Source organism: Pseudophryne corroboree, chromosome 1 (assembly GCF_028390025.1).
Source record: "Pseudophryne corroboree isolate aPseCor3 chromosome 1, aPseCor3.hap2, whole genome shotgun sequence".
Classification (NCBI taxonomy): domain Eukaryota; kingdom Metazoa; phylum Chordata; class Amphibia; order Anura; family Myobatrachidae; genus Pseudophryne; species Pseudophryne corroboree.
In genome coordinates this window covers 897,255,385-897,277,226 of record NC_086444.1, presented here as the reverse complement: position 1 = coordinate 897,277,226, position 21,842 = coordinate 897,255,385, and the positions used below count along the sequence as shown (strand labels likewise).

At 48.4% G+C, this 21,842-nt stretch overlaps 1 protein-coding gene across 3 annotated transcripts in view; it reads left to right on the top strand.

The window, feature by feature from the left end:
* SEC24D (SEC24 homolog D, COPII coat complex component) overlaps positions 1-21,842 on the top strand; it is a 451,689-nt gene that overhangs the window by 305,941 nt on the left and 123,906 nt on the right. For all 3 annotated transcript variants that reach the window (XM_063920228.1, XM_063920226.1, XM_063920227.1), the window contains exons 15-16: positions 15,873-16,043; positions 16,859-16,955. In XM_063920228.1, coding sequence (XP_063776298.1) covers positions 15,873-16,043; positions 16,859-16,955 — 268 coding nt within the window. The remainder of the gene's footprint in view (positions 1-15,872; positions 16,044-16,858; positions 16,956-21,842) is intronic.

The window sequence follows — 21,842 nt, the reverse complement described above, 5'->3', positions numbered from 1 at the left end:
GGTAGTGTTACGTCAGCACGGGTGGATTCTAAATATTCCAAAATCGCAGCTGATTCCAACGACACGTCTACTGTTCCTAGGAATGATTCTGGACACAGTCCAGAAGAAGGTGTTTCTCCCGGAGGAGAAGGCCAGGGAGTTATCCGAGCTAGTCAGGAACCTCCTAAAACCAGGCCAGGTCTCAGTGCATCAGTGCACGAGGGTCCTGGGAAAAATGGTGGCTTCTTACGAAGCGATTCCATTCGGAAGATTCCATGCAAGAACGTTTCAGTGGGATCTACTGGACAAATGGTCCGGATCGCATCTGCAGATGCATCAGCGGATAACCCTGTCGCCAAGGACAAGGGTGTCTCTCCTGTGGTGGCTGCAGAGTGCTCATCTACTAGAGGGCCGCAGATTTGGCATTCAGGATTGGATCCTGGTAACCACGGATGCCAGCCTGAGAGGCTGGGGAGCAGTCACACAGGGAAGGAATTTCCAGGGCTTGTGGTCAAGCATGGAAACATCTCTTCATATAAACATTCTGGAACTAAGGGCCATTTACAATGTCCTAAGTCAAGCAAAACCTCTGCTTCAGGGTCAGGCGGTGTTGATCCAATCGGACAACATCACGTCAGTCGCCCACGTAAACAGACAGGGCGGCACGAGAAGCAGGAGGGCAATGGCAGAAGCTGCAAGGATTCTTCGCTGGGCGGAAAATCATGTGATAGCACTGTCAGCAGTGTTCATTCCGGGAGTGGACAACTGGGAAGCAGACTTCCTCAGCGGACACGACCTTCACCCGGGAGAGTGGGGACTTCACCCAGAAGTCTTCCACCTGATTGTAAACCGTTGGGAAAAACCAAAGGTGGACATGATGGCGTCACGTCTAAACAAAAAACTGGACAGATATTGCGCCAGGTCAAGGGACCCTCAGGCAATAGCAGTGGACGCTCTGGTAACGCTGTGGGTGTACCAGTCAGTGTATGTGTTCCCTCCTCTGCCTCTCATACCAAAAGTACTGAGAATCATAAGAAGGAGAGGAGTAAGAACTATACTCGTGGTTCCGGATTGGCCAAGAAGGACTTGGTACCCGGAACTTCAAGAGATGCTCACGGACGAACCGTGGCCTCTACCTCTAAGAAAGGACCTGCTACTGCAGGGGCCTTGTCTGTTCCAAGACTTACCGCGGCTGCGTTTGACGGCATGGCGGTTGAACGCCGGATCCTGAGGGAAAAAGGCATTCCAGAAGAAGTCATCCCTACTCTGGTCAAAGCCAGGAAGGACGTAACCGCAAAACATTATCACCGCATTTGGCGTAAATATGTTGCGTGGTGTGAGGCCAAGAAGGCCCCTACAGAGGAATTTCAACTGGGTCGTTTCCTTCATTTCCTGCAAACAGGACTGTCTATGGGCCTAAAATTAGGGTCCATTAAGGTTCAAATTTCGGCCCTGTCGATTTTCTTCCAGAAAGAACTGGCTTCAGTACCTGAAGTTCAGACATTTGTAAAAGGGGTGCTGCACATACAGCCTCCTTTTGTGCCTCCAGTGGCACCTTGGGATCTCAATGTGGTGTTGAGTTTTCTAAAGTCACATTGGTTTGAACCACTTTCCACTGTGGACTTAAAATATCTCACATGGAAGGTGTCGATGCTGTTAGCCTTGGCTTCAGCCAGGCGTGTGTCAGAATTGGCGGCTTTATCATATAAAAGCCCTTACTTAATTTTTCATTCTGACAGGGCGGAATTGAGGACTCGTCCTCAATTTCTACCTAAGGTGGTTTCTGCATTTCACATGAACCAACCTATTGTGGTACCTGCGGCTACCAGGGACTTAGAGGACTCTAAGTTGCTTGACGTTGTCAGGGCCTTGAAAATATATGTTTCCAGGACGGCTGGAGTCAGAAAATCTGACTCGCTGTTTATCCTGTATGCACCCAACAAGCTGGGTGCTCCTGCTTCTAAGCAGACGATTGCTCGTTGGATTTGTAGTACAATTCAGCTTGCACATTCTGTGGCAGGATTGCCACAGCCAAAATCAGTAAAAGCCCATTCCACAAGGAAAGTGGGCTCATCTTGGGCGGCTGCCCGAGGGGTCTCGGCTTTACAACTTTGCCGAGCAGCTACTTGGTCAGGGGCAAACACGTTTGCTAAATTCTACAAATTTGATACCCTGGCTGAGGAGGACCTGGAGTTCTCTCATTCGGTGCTGCAGAGTCATCCGCACTCTCCCGCCCGTTTGGGAGCTTTGGTATAATCCCCATGGTCCTTACGGAGTCCCAGCATCCACTAGGACGTCAGAGAAAATAAGATTTTACTTACCGATAAATCTATTTCTCGTAGTCCGTAGTGGATGCTGGGCGCCCATCCCTAGTGCGGATTGTCTGCAATACTTGTATATAGTTATTGTTACAAAAATTTGGGTTATTATTGTTGTGAGCCATCTTTTCAGAGGCTCCTTTGCGTTTATCATACTGTTAACTGGGTTCAGATCACAAGTTGTACGGTGTGATTGGTGTGGCTGGTATGAGTCTTACCCGGGATTCAATATCCTTCCTTATTATGTACGCTCGTCCGGGCACAGTATCCTAACTGAGGCTTGGAGGAGGGTCATAGGGGGAGGAGCCAGTGCACACCACCTGATCCTTAAGCTTTTATTTTGTGCCCTGTCTCCTGCGGAGCCGCTGTTCCCCATGGTCCTTACGGAGTCCCAGCATCCACTACGGACTACGAGAAATAGATTTATCGGTAAGTAAAATCTTATTTTCTGGCTCTCCAAACTTCCATTGAAAGTATAGGAAAAGGGGCATGGCGATTTTTATGTGTAAATTAATGGAGGGTATGTTGCTGCAGATGCAGTGGGCCTATTTTGGAGTGTGGGCCTGGAGCTGCAGCTCCATCAGCCCCATTGTTAATCCTGCTCTGGGAACACACAGCAGCCAAAGGGCAGAGCCTCCCATTGGATGTAAACTGTGTGGGAGGGCGTTTCTTGCCCAATCAGCTGTGGACTGGGTGCGATAGACCTGCTGCTAACCCAATGAGAGCTCCTAGCCACGCCCAGCGATATCCACACAGTCACAGAGTGACAGATCTGGGCTATTATATACTGTAGGAGATTAAAATATTTTTTATTGGCTTGACACCCATTTAATAAGTATGTGATATAACAGAAATTATAAAAGTTCTTTAATAAACTCAGGGGCCACCAATCAGTTTGATTAACTACAGTTGGCACCTCGGACTGCCAGCTGGACTGATAGGTCAACCAATTTACAGTTTTATTAAAGTCAGAATTTAAAATATAAGTCTTTGTGGGGTGGGGAGATAAGTGTGAAAAATTAGATCCGATCCGTTTTCGGCCGTTGACCCTAATTGGATACCGCGATAATGACCATCTGTCATTAATCGCGATATTCGTCCGTTTTCACCTGACGAAAACAGATTGGATCTAATTGGATACCCCCTACAATGAAGTGTGTCTATACTGCATAAGCCCAATCCCCACTGTAAAGTAGCATATCCAACAACATCATGTTTTTACTGAAAAAGCTGGATGAACATATTATATTATTTTATTGCATTGTTTAATATTTACATGCAATTTACAGGTGTTACAGGTGTTTACATGTATATGTCATATGTTCTGAATATTTGCTAAAATAGTCCATACTAATTATAGTTTATTATTAAATTGCTTTATACAGATATTATATGTATTCACTAATACTATTGATTTCCATGCACACTATTTTTGTGCATGTTACAAAGATACAGAAATCATTCCATTACTTGAGGGTTTTTTTATACAGACTGCATACTAATTGTCACTTTGCCTGCAGTTGTATTTCTCTGCCTATAGCTACCGTGCTAGTTATTTACACTTTCTGAGTTATTTTGCATTAAAGTCATTCACAGTGTTCTCATTTATAAAGTATCATGTCACTTAAATACCATGCTAATTAGCCATTTAAGTATCATTTCACACTAGTCACAGACTAATTATTTGGATTCCTATAGAATAGGAAATCTTCCAGAATAATTCCATGCTATGAATTTTAATTTATACAGTATATTATTATATACTGCATCTTCCTGCTTGGGCAGGAAGACGCAACCATCGGACACACTTCAGTCGATAAGTGATTTTCAGAGTAACCCTGTGGTTGGTGTGGTATGGAAGGTAGATAGTAACTTGGTTGACAGTGTCTAGGTTGACCACTATTGGTCGACAGTAACTAGGTCGACAGAGTCTCTAGGTCAACAGGGTCTTTAGGTCGACATCGTCTAGGTCGAAAGGTTGACATGAGTTTTTTTGGTGTCGTTTTCTTCGTAGTGTGACTGGGAACCCCAATTAGTGCACCGTGTCCCCTCGCATGGCTCGCCCGGGCAAGGGGCCTCGCTTTACTCGGCACAGATTACCATTCCAATCGTAGTCCGCGTGGACCGTTTAGTATGAAAAGGTTCAAAAAAAGAAAAAAAATCGTGAAAAACTCATGTCGATCTTTTGACCTGTCAATCTAGAACATGTCGACCTAGAAACCCTGTCGACCTAGAAACCCTTTCGACCTAGTTACTGTCGAACAATAGTGGTCGACCTAGATAGTTCCGACCTAGTTACTGTCGACCTAGAGACCGGATCCCCCCTGTGGCGGCTCCGCTGCCTACAAAATCGCCATTGCGTGCACGTCTGACTCAGGCTCAGGATTAAGGGTTTAGGGTACAGTTCCCATAATGTTTCATGATATCTGTGTTTGCTGAACTGTAAAAACCCGATTCCATCTAACATACACTGTGTACTTCTGGTTAACCGTCTGTGTACACTTACCCATCCTTTGGGGTTTCTAAAGCCTGTTTTTCTAAAGATTAGTGCCGTATTATTTATTAGAATACACTCATACTTAATAATGCTCATGGATTGTGAAAGGGTTTAGCATACAGTATATAATGTGCAGTAAACTGGTAAAATACTATATTTGCTGGCCCTTTTTTATTATATTTTCCATCAAAATTCTGTGGATTTTATGCTGCCTATCTTAAAGTTTAAGTATATCGCTGAGATCCCTTCACTTAAGATTCAAGAAAATGTTTCGATTGTAAGATCAGCCTGTGTATCTCTGATCTATGCAGCACAGTCATACAGATGAATGTAGGAGGATCACTGATAAATCGTTGTATTGTCACTTATACAGTATGTTTATCTTTAGTGCCTGTGCCAAATCTAAAACAGCTGCCATATATAGCCGCCCTGTCTTCATTTACTACCATGGGTGTTAGCAGAGTGACTGCTCCTGCCTTCCTTCTGCTGATCTACAAGCTGGGATTGCCGCTATTTGCTGTGTGTGTTTGTGTCACTTCGTCATGCTGTAGCCGTCTCCTATTTTCACTGAAGTTATTTATACTATTCACTTTTTGCAAGAATTCCGTTTCAAAAATCTAATGTACTAACACAAACTGCAGGGACTATTTACTCCTCTAAGGCTCATGACATAGAAAACCATATAATGACAGCTGTTTTCCATTCGCCGCATGTAGTAAAGACGAATCCTGTACACTATATCAGTGAGCAGAACGGTGATTTATGTGTGACTGCCGCATGTACCCAGAATCTATGCGCTGTTGGTGGTCTCTGAGAGCTGCTAACCCATTAGGATTGCAAAAGCACATAATATACCTAATTGCAACGGAAATATAATAAAATAGGGCCAACTAATAAATAATGGTATTCGTTTATTGCAAATGATACTGGCATTTCTCAGCCATGTTCTTTTAAGTATTTTTTTTTTTTGAGTACTTGGCTATATACTTGTAAACATGGGAGAAGTATAAGTGTATTTTACTAATTCCCGGCCATGAACTGCTGCTGATATGGGAGCTATCACAGTGGGAGCTATTATCAGGGATGGGGTAGGGAGTACGCTCCATGCTACGTTGGTGGGATTCAGTACGATTTACCGGTGGACACAATACAGTCGGTCATAAACCCGACAGTCAAAATACAGACATTTGAAATGCCAACAATTCAAAATACCGACATGAGTTTTTCTGGTTTTTTTTGTGTCACTGTAGACATAGGTTGACATGGTCACAGTGTAATTGTACCGCACCCAGGGCCGGCTCCAGGCCTACTAGCACCCTGAGCGAGAAAATGTAAAAGCGCCCCCCCCCCCCCCATGCGCGCGCCGCAGGCGCGCGCTCTCGGAAAAGTGGGTGTGGCCTCTGGAAAAGTGGGCGTGGCCTCATAACTTCATATCATCAAACTATAAACACATTTTCACACAATTAGCCGCCTTACACATAGCCACAGTAGTGTTCCTTACACACAATGTCTCCAGTATAGTGCCAGATACACATAATGTGCAGTGCCAGATAGACATGACATGCCCCGCAGCAGTGCCAGCTACACATGACATGCCCCGCAGCAGTGCCAGCTAGCCAGCTACACATGACATGCCCAGCAGCAGTGCCAGCTAGCCAGCTACACATGACATGCCCCGCAGCAGTGCCAGCTACACATGACATGCCCCCCAGCAGTGCCAGCTACACATGATAGTGTTCACTTTTTAGGGCATGGTGCTGATCACAGGGAGGGCACTTTTTTAAGTTAGGAGGGCAAAATGATGTACTTACTGCTCGTTGTTCCCATACCTATATGCCAAAGAATGGACAGTGCGCGCCGAAGGCGCGCAGCAAAAATTAAGGGGAGTTACTTCGTGAGGAAGGTACGTGGCCACATAATAGTGGCAATTTGCATTACACCACACAGTAGTGCAGCTAATACACACTGCACCAGGTAGAACCTCCTATACACTTTGCGTCAGGCACAGCACTGAGACACATTGCACCAGGGAGAGCACTGAGACACATTGCCTAGCCACAGACGCCTAGCGGGAACACTACATGACATGCCCCCCAGCAGTGCCAGCTACACGTGACATGCCCCCCAGCAGTGCCAGCTACACGTGACATGCCCCCCAGCAGTGCCAGCTACATAAATGGCCACACAGTGCCAGATATGCACCCACAGTTCAGATACATAAATGCCCCCAAAGTGCCAGATACATAAATGCCTCCACAGTGTAGATATGCCCCCCACAGTGCCAGATACATAAATGCCCCCACAGTGCCAGATACATAAGTGCCCCCACAGTGCCAGATACATAAGTGCCCCCACAGTGCCAGATATAAAAATGCCCACACAGTGCCAGATATGTCCCCACAGTGCCATATATAAAATTGCCCCCACAGTGCCAGATATGCCCCCACAGGGCTAGATATGCCCCCAGTGCCAGATACATAAATGCCCACATTGCCAGATGCATAAGTGCCCCCACAGTGCCAGATATGCCCCCCACAGTGCCAGAAATGCCCCAACAGTTCCAGAAATGCCCCCACATTGCCAGAAATGCCCCCACAGTCCCAGAAATGCCCCCACACAGGGCCAGATAAATGCCCCCACACAGGGCCAGATAAATGCCCCCACACAGGGCCAGATAAATGCCTTCACAGAGCCAGATATGCCCCCACACAGGGCCAGATAAATGCCCCCACAGAGCCAGATATGCCCCCACAGGGCTAGATATGCCCCCAGTGCCAGATACATAAATGCCCACATTGCCAGATGCATAAGTGCCCCCACAGTGCCAGAAATGCCCCCACAGTTCCAGAAATGCCCCCACAGTGCCAGAAATGCCAGAAATGCCCCCACAGTCCCAGAAATGCCCCCACACAGGGCCAGATAAATGCCCCCACACAGGGCCAGATAAATGCCCCCACACAGGGCCAGATAAATGCCCCCACACAGGGCCAGATAAATGCCCCCACACAGGGCCAGATAAATGCCCCCACACAGGGCCAGATAAATGCCCCCACAGAGCCAGATATGCCCCCACACAGGGCCAGATATGCCCCCACACAGGGCCAGATAAATGCCCCCACAGAGCCAGATATGCCCCCACAGTGCCAGATATGCCCCCAGTGTGCCAGATAAATGCCCCCACACAGGGCCAGATAAATGCCCCCACAGAGCCAGATATGCCCCCAGTGTGCCAGATATGCCCCCAGTGTGCCAGATATGCCCCCAGTGTGCCAGATATGCCCCCAGTGTGCCAGATATGTCCCCAGTGTGCCAGATATGCCCCCACACAGGGCCAGATAAATGCCCCCACAGAGCCAGATATGCCCCCAGTGTGCCAGATATGCCCCCAGTGTGCCAGATATGCCCCCAGTGTGCCAGAAATGCCCCCAGTGTGCCAGATAATCCCCCCAGTGTGCCAGATAATCCCCCCAGTGTGCTAGATAATCCCCCCAGTGTGCCAGATAATCCCCCCAGCGTGCCAGAAATGCCCCCACATTGCCAGAAATGCCCCCACATTGCCAGAAATGCCCCCACACAGGGCCAGATAAATGCCCCCACAGAGCCAGATATGCCCCCAGTGTGCCAGATATGCCCCCAGTGTGCCAGATATGCCCCCAGTGTGCCAGATATGCCCCCAGTGTGCCAGATAATCCCCCCAGTGTGCCAGATAATCCCCCCAGTGTGCCAGATAATCCCCCCAGTGTGCCAGATATGCCCCCACGGTGCCAGAAATGCCCCCACACAGTGCCAGATATGCCCCCAGTGTGCCAGATATGCCCCCAGTGTGCCAGATATGCCCCCAGTGTGCCAGATAATCCCCCCAGTGTGCCAGATAATCCCCCGTGTGCCAGAAATGCCCCCACATTGCCAGAAATGCCCCCACACAGGGCCAGATAAATGCCCCCACATAGCCAGATATGCCCCCAGTGTGCCAGATATGCCCCCAGTGTGCCAGATATGCCCCAATGAGCCAGATATGCCCCCCACAGTGCCAGAAATGCCCCCACAGAGCCAGATATGCCCCCAGTGTGCCAGATATGCCCCCAGTGTGCCAGATATGCCCCCAGTGTGCCAGATATGCCCCCAGTAGAGCCAGATATGCCCCCAGTGTGCCAGATATGCCCCCAGTGTGCCAGATATGCCCCCAATGAGCCAGATATGCCCCCCACAGTGCCAGAAATGCCCCCACAGAGCCAGATATGCCCCCAGTGTGCCAGATATGCCCCCAGTGTGCCAGATATGCCCCCAGTGTGCCAGATAATCCCCCCAGTGTGCCAGATAATCCCCCCAGTGTGCCAGATATGCCCCCACGGTGCCAGAAATGCCCCCACATTGCCAGAAATGCCCCCACACAGGGCCAGATAAATGCCCCCACAGAGCCAGATATGCCCCCAGTGTGCCAGATATGCCCCCAGTGAGCCAGATATGCCCCCAATGAGCCAGATATGCCCCCCACAGTGCCAGAAATGCCCCCACAGAGCCAGATATGCCCCCAGTGTGCCAGATAAATGCCCCCACAGTGCGATCCATAAATGTTTGACCCCCCCACCAAATACCTGAGGCGCTGAGTCTGAGAGAGGGAGGAGGAGTGCTGGCGTGAGTGCTGGCGGGCGGGAGAGTGAGGATCCGAGTGCCGGTGGGCGGGCGGCCACTTGTGTGCGCTATGCGCGGCGCCGGCGTCTGACGTTAGACACCGGCGCCGCGCAGCGCACGCCGCACACACGGACGGCGGGGACAACGCGCTGCACACACACACACAGGGCCGGCTCGCTTCGAATATGGCGGCGCCAGCGCGCGGCGCCCATTAAGGGTGGCGCCCTGCGCGGCCGCTCTATTCGAACATGCCTAGAGCCGGCCCTGACCGCACCCCCTCGCCATGCTTCAGACACAGTTATTCCCCCTCCAGGTCCACTGGAATGGTAAAGTATGAAGTGTGTTTTGGGGCAAAAATTCCTTAAAAAATGCATGTGGGCATTTCGACATGTCGGCATTCTGACTGTCGTAATTTTGAACATGTCAGTATAATGAATGTCGGTATTATGAGTGACTATGTCCGTATTTTGACTGTCGGTCAATGGCCGTCGGGATTATGACAGTCAGTATTGTGTCCGTTGGTAAATCAACCGCTACCCCGTTGGTGTTATGTGTAATAAAGAATATACAAAGTTTGTGACACAATTAAGGAACACATATATAAACCTCTATAATACAGGTAAAGAACTCTGACTAAAAAATTATTTTTCTCTATCGTCCTAGTGGATGCTGGGGTTCCTGAAAGGACCATGGGGAATAGCGGCTCCGCAGGAGACAGGGCACAAAAAGTAAAGCTTTTCCAGATCAGGTGGTGTGCACTGGCTCCTCCCCCTATGACCCTCCTCCAGACTCCAGTTAGATTTTTGTGCCCGGCCGAGAAGGGTGCAATCTAGGTGGCTCTCCTAAAGAGCTGCTTAGAAAAAGTTTAGCTTAGGTTTTTTATTTTACAGTGAGTCCTGCTGGCAACAGGATCACTGCAACGAGGGACTGAGGGGAGAAGAAGTGAACTCACCTGCGTGCAGGATGGATTGGCTTCTTGGCTACTGGACATCAGCTCCAGAGGGACGATCACAGGTACAGCCTGGATGGTCACCGGAGCCGCGCCGCCGGCCCCCTTGCAGATGCTGAAGTCAGAAGAGGTCCAGAATCGGCGGCTGAAGACTCCTGCAGTCTTCTAAAGGTAGCGCACAGCACTGCAGCTGTGCGCCATTTTCCTCTCAGCACACTTCACACGCAGTCACTGAGGGTGCAGGGCGCTGGGGGGGGGCGCCCTGGGAGGCAAATGTAACCTATATAAAGGCTAAAAATACCTCACATATAGCCCCCAGAGGCTATATGGAGATATTTAACCCCTGCCTGGATTCACTAAATAGCGGGAGACGAGCCCGCCGGAAAAGGGGCGGGGCCTATCTCCTCAGCACACGGCGCCATTTCCTCTCACAGCTCCGCTGGTCAGGACGGCTCCCAGGTCTCTCCCCTGCACTGCACTACAGAAACAGGGTAAAACAGAGAGGGGGGGCAAATTTATGGCGATATTTTGATATATATAAAGCAGCTATAAGGGAGCACTTATTATAAGGCTATCCCTGTTATATATAGCGCTTTTGGTGTGTGCTGGCAAACTCTCCCTCTGTCTCCCCAAAGGGCTAGTGGGTCCTGTCTTCGTTAGGAGCATTCCCTGTGTGTCTGCTGTGTGTCGGTACGTGTGTGTCGACATGTATGAGGACGATATTGGTGTGGAGGCGGAGCAATTGCCAAATATGAGGATGTCACCCCCTAGGGAGTCGACACCAGAATGGATGCCTTTATTTATGGAACTACGGGATAGTGTCAACACGCTAAAGCAGTCGTTTGACGACATGAGACGGCCGGACAATCAATTAGTGCCTGTCCAGGCGACTCAAACACCGTCAGGGGCTGTGAAACGCCCTTTGCCTCAGTCGGTCGACACAGACCCAGACGCAGGCACTGACTCCAGTGGTGACGGTGACGAATCAACCGTATTTTCCAGTAGGGCCACACGTTATATGATTTTGGCAATGAAGGAGGCGTTACATTTAGCTGATACTACAGGTACCACTAAACAGGGTATTATGTGGGGTGTGAAAAAACTACCTATAGTTTTTCCTGAATCAGAAGAATTAAATGACGTGTGTAATGAAGCGTGGGTTGCCCCTGATAAAAAGCTGATAATTTCAAAGAAATTATTGGCATTATACCCTTTCCCGCCAGAGGTTAGGGAGCGCTGGGAAACACCTCCTAGGGTGGACAAGGCGCTAACACGCTTATCTAAACAAGTGGCGTTACCCTCTCCTGAGACGGCCGCACTTAAAGATCCATCAGATAGGAGGATGGAAAATATCCAAAAAAGTATATACACACATGCAGGTGTTATACTACGACCAGCTATAGCGACTGCCTGGATGTGCAGTGCTGGGGTAGTTTGGTCAGAGTCCCTGATTGAAAATATTGATACCCTGGACAGGGACAATATTTTACTGTCGTTAGAACAAATAAAGGATGCATTTCTTTATATGCGTGATGCACAGAGGGATATCTGCACACTGGCATCACGGGTAAGTGCTATGTCCATTTCGGCCAGAAGAGCTTTATGGACGCGACAGTGGACAGGCGATGCGGATTCAAAACGACATATGGAAGTTTTGCCGTATAAAGGGGAGGAGTTATTTGGAGTCGGTCTATCAGATTTGGTGGCCACGGCTACAGCCGGGAAATCCACCTTTCTACCTCAAGTCACTCCCCAACAGAAAAAGGCACCGACTTTTCAACCGCAGCCCTTTCGTTCCTTTAAAAATAAGAGAGCAAAGGGCTATTCATATCTGCCACGAGGCAGAGGTCGAGGGAAGAGACAGCAACAGGCAGCTCCTTCCCAGGAACAGAAGCCTTCCCCGGCTTCTACAAAAGCCTCAGCATGACGCTGGGGCTTCTCAAGCGGACTCGGGGACGGTGGGTGGTCGTCTCAAAAATTACAGCGCGCAGTGGGCTCACTCGCAGGTAGATCCCTGGATCCTGCAGATAATATCTCAGGGGTACAGGTTGGAATTAGAGACAGATCCACCTCGCCGTTTCCTGAAGTCTGCTTTACCAACGTCCCCCTCCGAAAGGGAGACGGTTTTGGAAGCCATTCACAAGCTGTACTCTCAGCAGGTGATAGTCAAGGTACCTCTTCTACAACAAGGGAAGGGGTATTATTCCACTCTTTTTGTGGTACCGAAGCCGGATGGCTCGGTAAGGCCTATTCTAAATCTGAAGTCCTTGAACCTGTACATAAAGAAGTTCAAGTTCAAGATGGAGTCACTCAGAGCAGTGATAGCGAACCTGGAAGAGGGGGACTTTATGGTATCCTTGGACATCAAGGATGCGTATCTCCACGTTCCAATTTACCCCTCACACCAGGGGTACCTCAGGTTCGTTGTACAAAACTGTCACTATCAGTTTCAGATGTCCACGGCACCTCGGGTCTTTACAAAGGTAATGGCCGAGATGATGATTCTTCTTCGAAGAAAAGGCATATTAATTATCCCATACTTGGACGATCTCCTAATAAGGGCAAGGTCCAGAGAACAGCTAGAGATGGGATTAGCACTGTCGCAAGAAGTGCTAAAACAGCACGGGTGGATTCTGAATATTCCAAAATCCCAGTTAATGCCGACAACTCGTCTGCTGTTCCTAGGGATGATTCTGGACACGGTTCAGAAAAAGGTTTTTCTCCCGGAGGAAAAAGCCAAGGAGTTATCCGAGCTTGTCAGGAACCTCCTAAAACCAGGAAAGGTGTCTGTACATCAATGCACAAGAGTCCTGGGAAAAATGGTGGCTTCTTACGAAGCAATTCCATTCGGCAGATTCCACGCAAGAATTTTCCAAAGGGATCTGTTGGACAAATGGTCAGGGTCGCATCTTCAGATGCACCTGCGGATAACCCTGTCTCCAAGGACAAGGGTGTCTCTTCTGTGGTGGTTGCAGAGTGCTCATCTATTGGAGGGCCGCAGATTCGGCATACAGGATTGGATCCTGGTGACCACGGACGCCAGCCTGAGAGGCTGGGGAGCAGTCACACAAGGAAGAAACTTCCAGGGAGTATGGACGAGCCTGGAAACGTCTCTTCACATAAACATTCTGGAACCTCTGCTTCAGGGAAAACCGGGGTTGATCCAGTCGGACAACATCACGGCAGTCGCCCATGTGAACAGACAGGGCGGCACAAGAAGCAGGAGTGCAATGGCAGAAGCTGCAAGGATTCTTCGCTGGGCAGAGAATCATGTGATAGCACTGTCAGCAGTGTTCATCCCGGGAGTGGACAACTGGGAAGCAGACTTCCTCAGCAGACACGATCTTCACCCGGGAGAGTGGGGACTTCATCCAGAAGTCTTCCACTTGCTGGTAACCCGTTGGGAAAGACCAATGGTGGACATGATGGCGTCTCGCCTCAACAAAAAACTGGACAGGTATTGCGCCAGGTCAAGAGATCCGCAGGCAATAGCTGTGGACGCGCTGGTAACGCCTTGGGTGTACCAGTCGGTGTATGTGTTTCCTCCTCTGCCTCTCATACCAAAAGTATTGAGAATTATACGGCAAAGAGGCGTAAGGACGATACTAGTGGTGCCGGATTGGCCAAGAAGGACTTGGTACCCGGAACTTCAAGAGATGATCACGGAAGATCCGTGGCCTCTACCTCTAAGGAGGGACTTGCTTCAGCAGGGTCCCTGTCTGTTTCAAGACTTACCGCGGCTGCGTTTGACGGCATGGCGGTTGAACGCCGGATCCTAAAGGAAAAAGGCATGCTGGAAGAAGTCATTCCTACTTTGATTAAAGGAAGGAAGTAACCGTGCAACATTATCACCGAATTTGGCGAAAATATGTTGCGTGGTGCGAAGATCGGAGTGCTCCGACGGAGGAATTTCAACTGGGTCGATTCCTACATTTCCTGCAATCAGGATTGTCTATGGGTCTCAAATTGGGATCTATTAAGGTTCAAATTTCGGCCCTGTCGATTTTCTTTCAAAAAGAATTGGCTTCAGTCCCTGAAGTCCAGACCTTTGTTAAGGGAGTGCTACATATACAGCCTCCTGTGGTGCCTCCAGTGGCACCGTGGGATCTCAATGTGGTTTTGGACTTTCTAAAATCTCATTGGTTTGAACCACTAAAGAAGGTGGATTTGAAATATCTCACATGGAAAGTGACCATGCTTCTAGCCCTGGCTTCGGCCAGGAGAGTGTCAGAACTGGCAGCTTTATCTTACAAAAGCCCATATCTGATTTTTCATTCGGACAGGGCAGAACTGCGGACTCGTCCGCATTTTCTCCCTAAGGTGGTGTCAGCATTTCATCTGAACCAGCCTATTGTAGTGCCTGCGGCTACAAGTGACTTGGAGGACTCCAAGTTACTGGACGTTGTCAGAGCATTAAATATATATATTGCAAGGACAGCTGGAGTCAGAAAATCTGACTCGTTGTTTATATTGTATGCACCCAACAAGATGGGTGCTCCTGCGTCTAAGCAGACGATTGCTCGTTGGATCTGTAGCACAATCCAACTTGCACATTCTGTGGCAGGCCTGCCACAGCCTAAATCTGTAAAGGCCCACTCCACAAGGAAGGTGGGTTCATCTTGGGCGGCTGCCCGAGGGGTCTCGGCATTACAACTTTGCCGAGCAGCTACGTGGTCAGGGGAGAACACGTTTGTAAAATTTTACAAATTTGATACTCTGGCTAAGGAGGACCTGGAGTTCTCTCATTCGGTGCTGCAGAGTCATCCGCACTCTCCCGCCCGTTTGGGAGCTTTGGTATAATCCCCATGGTCCTTTCAGGAACCCCAGCATCCACTAGGACGATAGAGAAAATAAGATTTTACTTACCGATAAATCTATTTCTCGGAGTCCGTAGTGGATGCTGGGCGCCCATCCCAAGTGCGGATTATCTGCAATAATTGTACATAGTTATTGTTAACTAATTCGGGTTATTGTTGAAGGAAGCCATCTTTCAGAGGCTCCGCTGTTATCATACTGTTAACTGGGTTTAGATCACAGGTTGTACGGTGTGATTGGTGTGGCTGGTATGAGTCTTACCCGGGATTCAAAATCCTCCCTTATTGTGTACGCTCGTCCGGGCACAGTACCTAACTGGAGTCTGGAGGAGGGTCATAGGGGGAGGAGCCAGTGCACACCACCTGATCTGGAAAAGCTTTACTTTTTGTGCCCTGTCTCCTGCGGAGCCGCTATTCCCCATGGTCCTTTCAGGAACCCCAGCATCCACTACGGACTCCGAGAAATAGATTTATCGGTAAGTAAAATCTTATTTTTATATTATATGTAAGGTTGTTATTGAAGATTGTTATGTTTACAAAAAATGTAACATGCAATATAAGTATTGTCTGTATAATGTGTTGTGTATAAGCGTATGTGGATATCCTATTGTAGTGCATGAATGCATAGCAAAACCTGTGAGTGTAAGTTGCTGAAAATAAATTGAATGTATGTTTTTCTCTAGACCCTTTTCATGCCCCAGTCTAATGTATATGAAAACCTGGCAAAGGATTGTGTGTCCAATGGATGTTCAGTTGACCTGTTCCTATTTCCCAACCAATATATTGATGTAGCATCAATGGGCCTTGTGACAATGTTCACAGGAGGGACTCTGTACAAGTACAATAATTTCCAGGTAAATTACTGCTCGCTTTTAGTAATGATTTGTATTTTATATCTTTATGGCTCATGGCTTCTATAGTATATTATGCATCATAGAATATTTTGGTTGAATACTGGTGTCTGAATTAGACTTCGTCAGCTGTCACTGAAGAACCTAATAAATTCTGATGAAAGATTTAGTCTTAGATGTATATTTACTAAAGTGCTGGTGTAGTGGAGGTGTTTGTTGCCCATAGCAACCAATCAGATTATACTTATTTACCTAGCAGCTTCTAGAAGATAATATCTAGAATCTGATTGGTTACTATAGCCAACATCTCCACTTCTGTAAACCCGCACTTCAGTAAATACAGAAAAGACTCAGAGAGATCATCCTTTGACGCTGTGAAAAGCTACATGTAAGGAACCTGTGGTAGGAGACAGGTTTGAGGACTGTAGGTGTGGCAAGGTGGTGGCTGTGCCAGATCACCTACGGTAATTATTATAGTCTTCCTGCCTCATCATATTGTTTATATTTTGCATACATACACAGTAGAAGTGTATTCTAAATAAGGGGTCATTAAAATAGTTTGAGGTTATAACTATTTAAAAGAAAATTATTAGAGAGGAAAAATAAAAAAGATCTGCAAAATCATATTAATATTCACATTTTGTAATTCACTTTTCCTATATAATTGAAAGAGGTGAGATTGTATATACATTTAGAAGAAATAGAGACTGGGCTGCTGTCGGCTATATTCCTCTGTTCAGTAAAAGTGAGTTGTGTTTTGCTGCCATCTACTGGTGATAATGTCCACTTGCCATAAGGAATGCGTTTGTCTCATCTAGGTGCATACCGATGGGCTACAGTTTATAAATGACCTCAGGAAAGATATTGAAAAGCGAATAGGATTTGACGTTATAATGAGAGTTCGCACAAGTACAGGTAACCTTGTATTACAAATTGGGAAAACAATGGCAGTGTCATGGAAGACCATTTATTTTATTCTTATCCCATCTCTTCCTCTCTTCTACATTTTATAGAAGTCACTGTAACCTTATTTGTTGCTTTCAAAGGCCCATTCCAATTTCTCTAACGTCCTAGAGGATGCTGGGACTCCGTAAGGACCAATGGAAATAGACGGGCTCCACAGGAGATATGGGCACTTTAAGAAAGACTTTAGACTCTGGATGTGCACTGGCTCCTCCCTCTATGCCCCTCCTCCAGACCTCAGTTTTAGACTGTGCCCAGAGGTAGATGGGTGCACTGCAGGGAGCTCTCCTGAGTTTCCTGCTAAGAAAGCATTTTGTTAGGTTTTTTTCTTATTTTCACGGAGCTCTGCTGGCAACAGACTCCCTGCATCGAGGGACTGAGGAGAGAGGAGCAGACCTACTTAAATGATAGGCTCTGCTTCTCGGCTACTGGATACCATTAGCTCCAGAGGGAGTGGAACACAGGTTCGTCCTGAGCGTTCATCCCAGAGCCGCGCTGCCGTTCTCCTCACAGAGCCAGAAGAACCGAAGAAAGAAGATACTGAGGCGGCAGAAGTCCTCGGGTGCTTCACTGAGGTAACGCACAGCACTGCAGCTGGGGGGGGAGGGGGGGCGCCCTGGGCAGCAATAGAATACCTCTTCTATGGCAAATGACTATATACATGTACAGGTGGGCACTGTACATGTATATAAATGAGCCCCCGCCATATTTTATTAAGTTTGAGCGGGACAGAAGCCCGCTGCCGAGGGGGCGGCTGAGAGGAAGCACCCCGGACTCTCCCCTGCTTGACACACGGTGAAAGAGGGTTTTAAAGTAGAGGGGGGGCACATAATTGGCGATTATACATTACAGCAGCGCTACTGGGTAAACATTCTGTGTTTTTCTCCGGGGTCATATAGCGCTGGGGTGTGTGCTGGCATACTCTCTCTCTGTCTCTCCAAAGGGCCTAAAGGGGAACCTGTCTTCAGAAAAGAGTTTCCCTGTGTGTGTGGGGTGTGTCGGTACGCGTGTGTCGACATGTTTGACGATGAAGGCTCGCCAAAGGAGGAAGGGGAGTGCATGATTGTCAGGTCGCCGTCGGCAACGCCGACACTGGACTGGATGGATATGTGGAATGTCTTGAATGCTAATGTAAATTTATTGCATAAGAGATTAGACAAGACTGAGGCTAGGGATCAGTCAGGTGGTCAGACCATGCCTGTCCCAGTGGCACCGGGACCTTCTGGGTCTCAGAAACGCACATTATCCCAGATCACTGACACAGATACTGACACGGATTCAGATTCCAGTGTCGACTATGAGGATGCAAAATTACAGCCAAAAGTGGCTAAAGGTATTCGTTACATGATCATTGCTATTAAAGAGGTTTTGCATATTACTGAGGAACCCCCGGTCCCTGACACGAGGGTACACATGTATAAAGAGAAAAAGCCTGAGATCACCTTTCCGTCCTCATTTGAGCTAAGCGAATTGTGCGAAAAGGCTTGGGAATCTCCAGACAGGAGGCTACAAGTTCCCAAAAGGATTCTTATGGCGTATCCGTTCCCACAAAAGGACAGGATACAATGGGAATCTTCGCCTAAAGTAGACAAGGCGTTGACGCGCTTATCCAAGAAGGTGGCACTGCCTTCCCAGGATACTGCTACCCTCAAGGATCCTGCGGATCGTAAGCAGGAAGTTACCATGAAGTACATTTACACACATTCTGGTACTATTGTTAGGCCGGCTATGGCGTCGGCCTGGGTTTGTGGTGCTGTCGCAGCATGGACAGATTCCTTGTCTACGGAGATTGAGACCCTAGACAAGGATACCATTCTAATGACCCTAGAGCATATCAAGGATGCTGCATTATATATGAGGGATGCTCAAAGAGACATTTGTTTACTAAGCTCCAGAATAAATGCTATGTCTATTTCTGCTAGGCGACTCTTGTGGATCCGACAGTGGACGGGGGATGCCGACTCGAAGCGGCATATGGAGTCGTTGCCTTACAAGGGGGAGGAGTTGTTTGGAGAAGGCCTCTCGGACCTTGTCTCTACTGCTACGGCTGGTAAATCGAATTTTTTACCTTATGTTCCCCCACAACATACTAAGAAGGCACCTCATTACCAGATGCAGTCCTTTCGTTCAAATAAAAGCAAAAAGGTAGGGGGATCGTCCTTTCTTGCCAGAGGTAAGGGCAAGGGAAAAAAGCTGCACGCAGCTAGTTCCCAGGAGCAGAAGTCCCCCCCCTACGTCTGCAAAATCCACCGCATGACGCTGGGGCTTCCCTGGGGGGGGCCAGATCAAGTGGGGGCACGTCTTCGCTTTTTCAGCCACGTCTGGGTCACTCACAGGTGGATCCCTGGGCAATAGAGATTGTTTCTCAGGGATACAGGCTGGAATTCGAAGAGATGCCTCTTCGCCGGTTTTTCAGATCGGCTCTCCCGGCTTCTCCCTCAGAAAGGGAGTTAGTATTAACTGCAATTAAAAAATTGTACCTGCAACAGGTGATAGTCAAGGTTCCTCTTCTCCAGCAAGGTATTACTCGACCCTGTTTGTGGTTCCGAAACCGGACGGTTCGGTCAGACCCATTTTGAATCTAAAATCCCTGAACCTGTACTTGAAAAAGTTCAAGATGAAATCGCTCAGAGCGGTCATTGGATGGTTTCCCTGGACATAAAGGATGCTTACCTTCATGTTCCGGTTTTTCTTCCTCACCAGGCGTTCCTGAGATTTGCGGTGCAGGACTGTCATTACCAATTTCAGACTTTGCCGTTTGGGCTTTCCACGGCCCCAAGAATTTTCACCAAGGTAATGGCGGAAATTATGGTGCTCCTGCGCAAGCAGGGTGTCACAATTATCACATACTTGGACGATCTCCTCATAAAGGCGAGATCTCGAGAGAAGTTACTGGACAGCGTGTCACTGTCAGTGAGGACATTGCAACAGCACGGCTGGATTCTCAATATTCCGAAGTCCCAGCTGGTTCCTACAACGTGTCTGACCTTTTTGGGCCTGATTCTGGACACGGAACAGAAAAAGGTGTTTCTTCCGATGGAAAAGGCTCAGGAGCTCATAGCTCTGGTCAGGAACCTATTAAAGCTAAAAAAGGTTTCAGTGCTTCACTGCGCCCGTGTCCTGGGGAAGATGGTGGCATTGTACGAGGCCTTCCCCTTCGGCAGGTTCCATGCGAGGACCTTTCAATGGGACCTACTGGACTAATGGTCCGGGTCTCATTTACAAATGCATCAAAGGATCACCCTGTTTCCCAGAGCCAGGATATCTCTCCTGTGGTGGCTGCACAATACTCACCTCCTGGAAGGCCGCAGGTTCGCCATTCAGGACTGGATCCTGGTGACCACGGATACGAGCCTCCGAGGTTCGGGAGCAGTCACACAGGGAAGAAATTTCCAAGGACTTTGGTCAAGTCAAGAGACTTGTCTTCACATCAACATCCTGGAACTAAGGGCCATATACAACGCCCTACGTCAAGCGGAGATATTACTTCGCAATCGACCAGTTCTGATCCAGTCAGACAACATCACCGCAGTAGCTCATGTAAACCGCCAAGGCGGCACAAGGAGCAGAGTGGCAATGGCGGAAGTCACCAGAATTCTTAGGTGGGCGGAGATTCATGTAAGCGCTCTGTCAGCAGTGTTCATTCCGGGAGTGGACAACTGGGAGGCGGACTTCCTCAGCAGACACGATCTGCATCCGGGAGAGTGGGGACTTCATCAGGAAGTCTTCGCGCACATTGCAAGTCGGTGGGGACTACCCCAAATAGACATGATGGCATCCCGTCTCAACAAAAAGCTACAACGGTATTGCGCCAGGTCAAGAGACCTTCAGGCGGTAGCGGTGGACACCCTAGTGACACCGTGGGTGTTCCAGTCGGTCTATGTGTTTCCTCCTCTCCCTCTCATACCCAAGGTGTTGAGGATAATAAGAAGAAGAGGAATGAGAACAATTCTCATTGTTCCAGATTGGCCACGAAGGACCTGGTATCCGGATCTGCAAGAAATGCTCACAGAAGATCCGTGGCCTCTTCCTCTAAGGCAGGACCTGTTACAACAAGGTCCCTGTCTGTTCCAAGACTTACCGCGGCTGCGTTTGACGGCATGGAGGTTGAACGCCGGATCCTAGCGGAAAAGGGCATTCCGGATGAGGTCATTCCTACTCTGATAAAGGCTAGGAAGGACGTGACAGCAAAACATTATCACAGAATATGGCGAAAATATGTTTCTTGGTGTGAGGCCAGGAATGCTCCTACGGAAGAATTCCATCTAGGCCGTTTTCTTCACTTCCTACAAACTGGAGTGAATTTGGGCCTAAAATTAGGCTCCATTAAAGTTCAGATTTTGACCTTATCCATTTTCTTTCAAAGGGAATTGGCCTCTTTACCTGAAGTACAGACTTTTGTGAAGGGAGTACTGCATATTCAGCCTCCTTTTGTACCTCCGGTGGCGCCTTGGGACCTTAACGTGGTGTTAAGTTTCCTTAAGTCGCATTGGTTTGAACCACTTAAAACAGTGGAGTTGAAATATCTCACGTGGAAGGTGGTCATGTTGTTAGCCTTGGCTTCGGCTAGGCGAGTTTCGGAATTGGCGGCTTTATCACATAAAAGCCCCTATCTGGTTTTCCATGTGGATAGAGTGGAGTTGCGGACCCGTCCTCACTTCCTACCTAAGGTGGTCTCATCCTTTCATATGAACCAACCTATTGTCGTGCCTGTGGCTACACGTGACTTGGAGGATTCCGAGTCCCTTGCTGTGGTCAGGGCTTTGAAAATTTACGTGGCCAGAACGGCTAGGATTAGAAAAACAGAAGCACTGTTTGTCCTGTATGCAGCCAACAAGG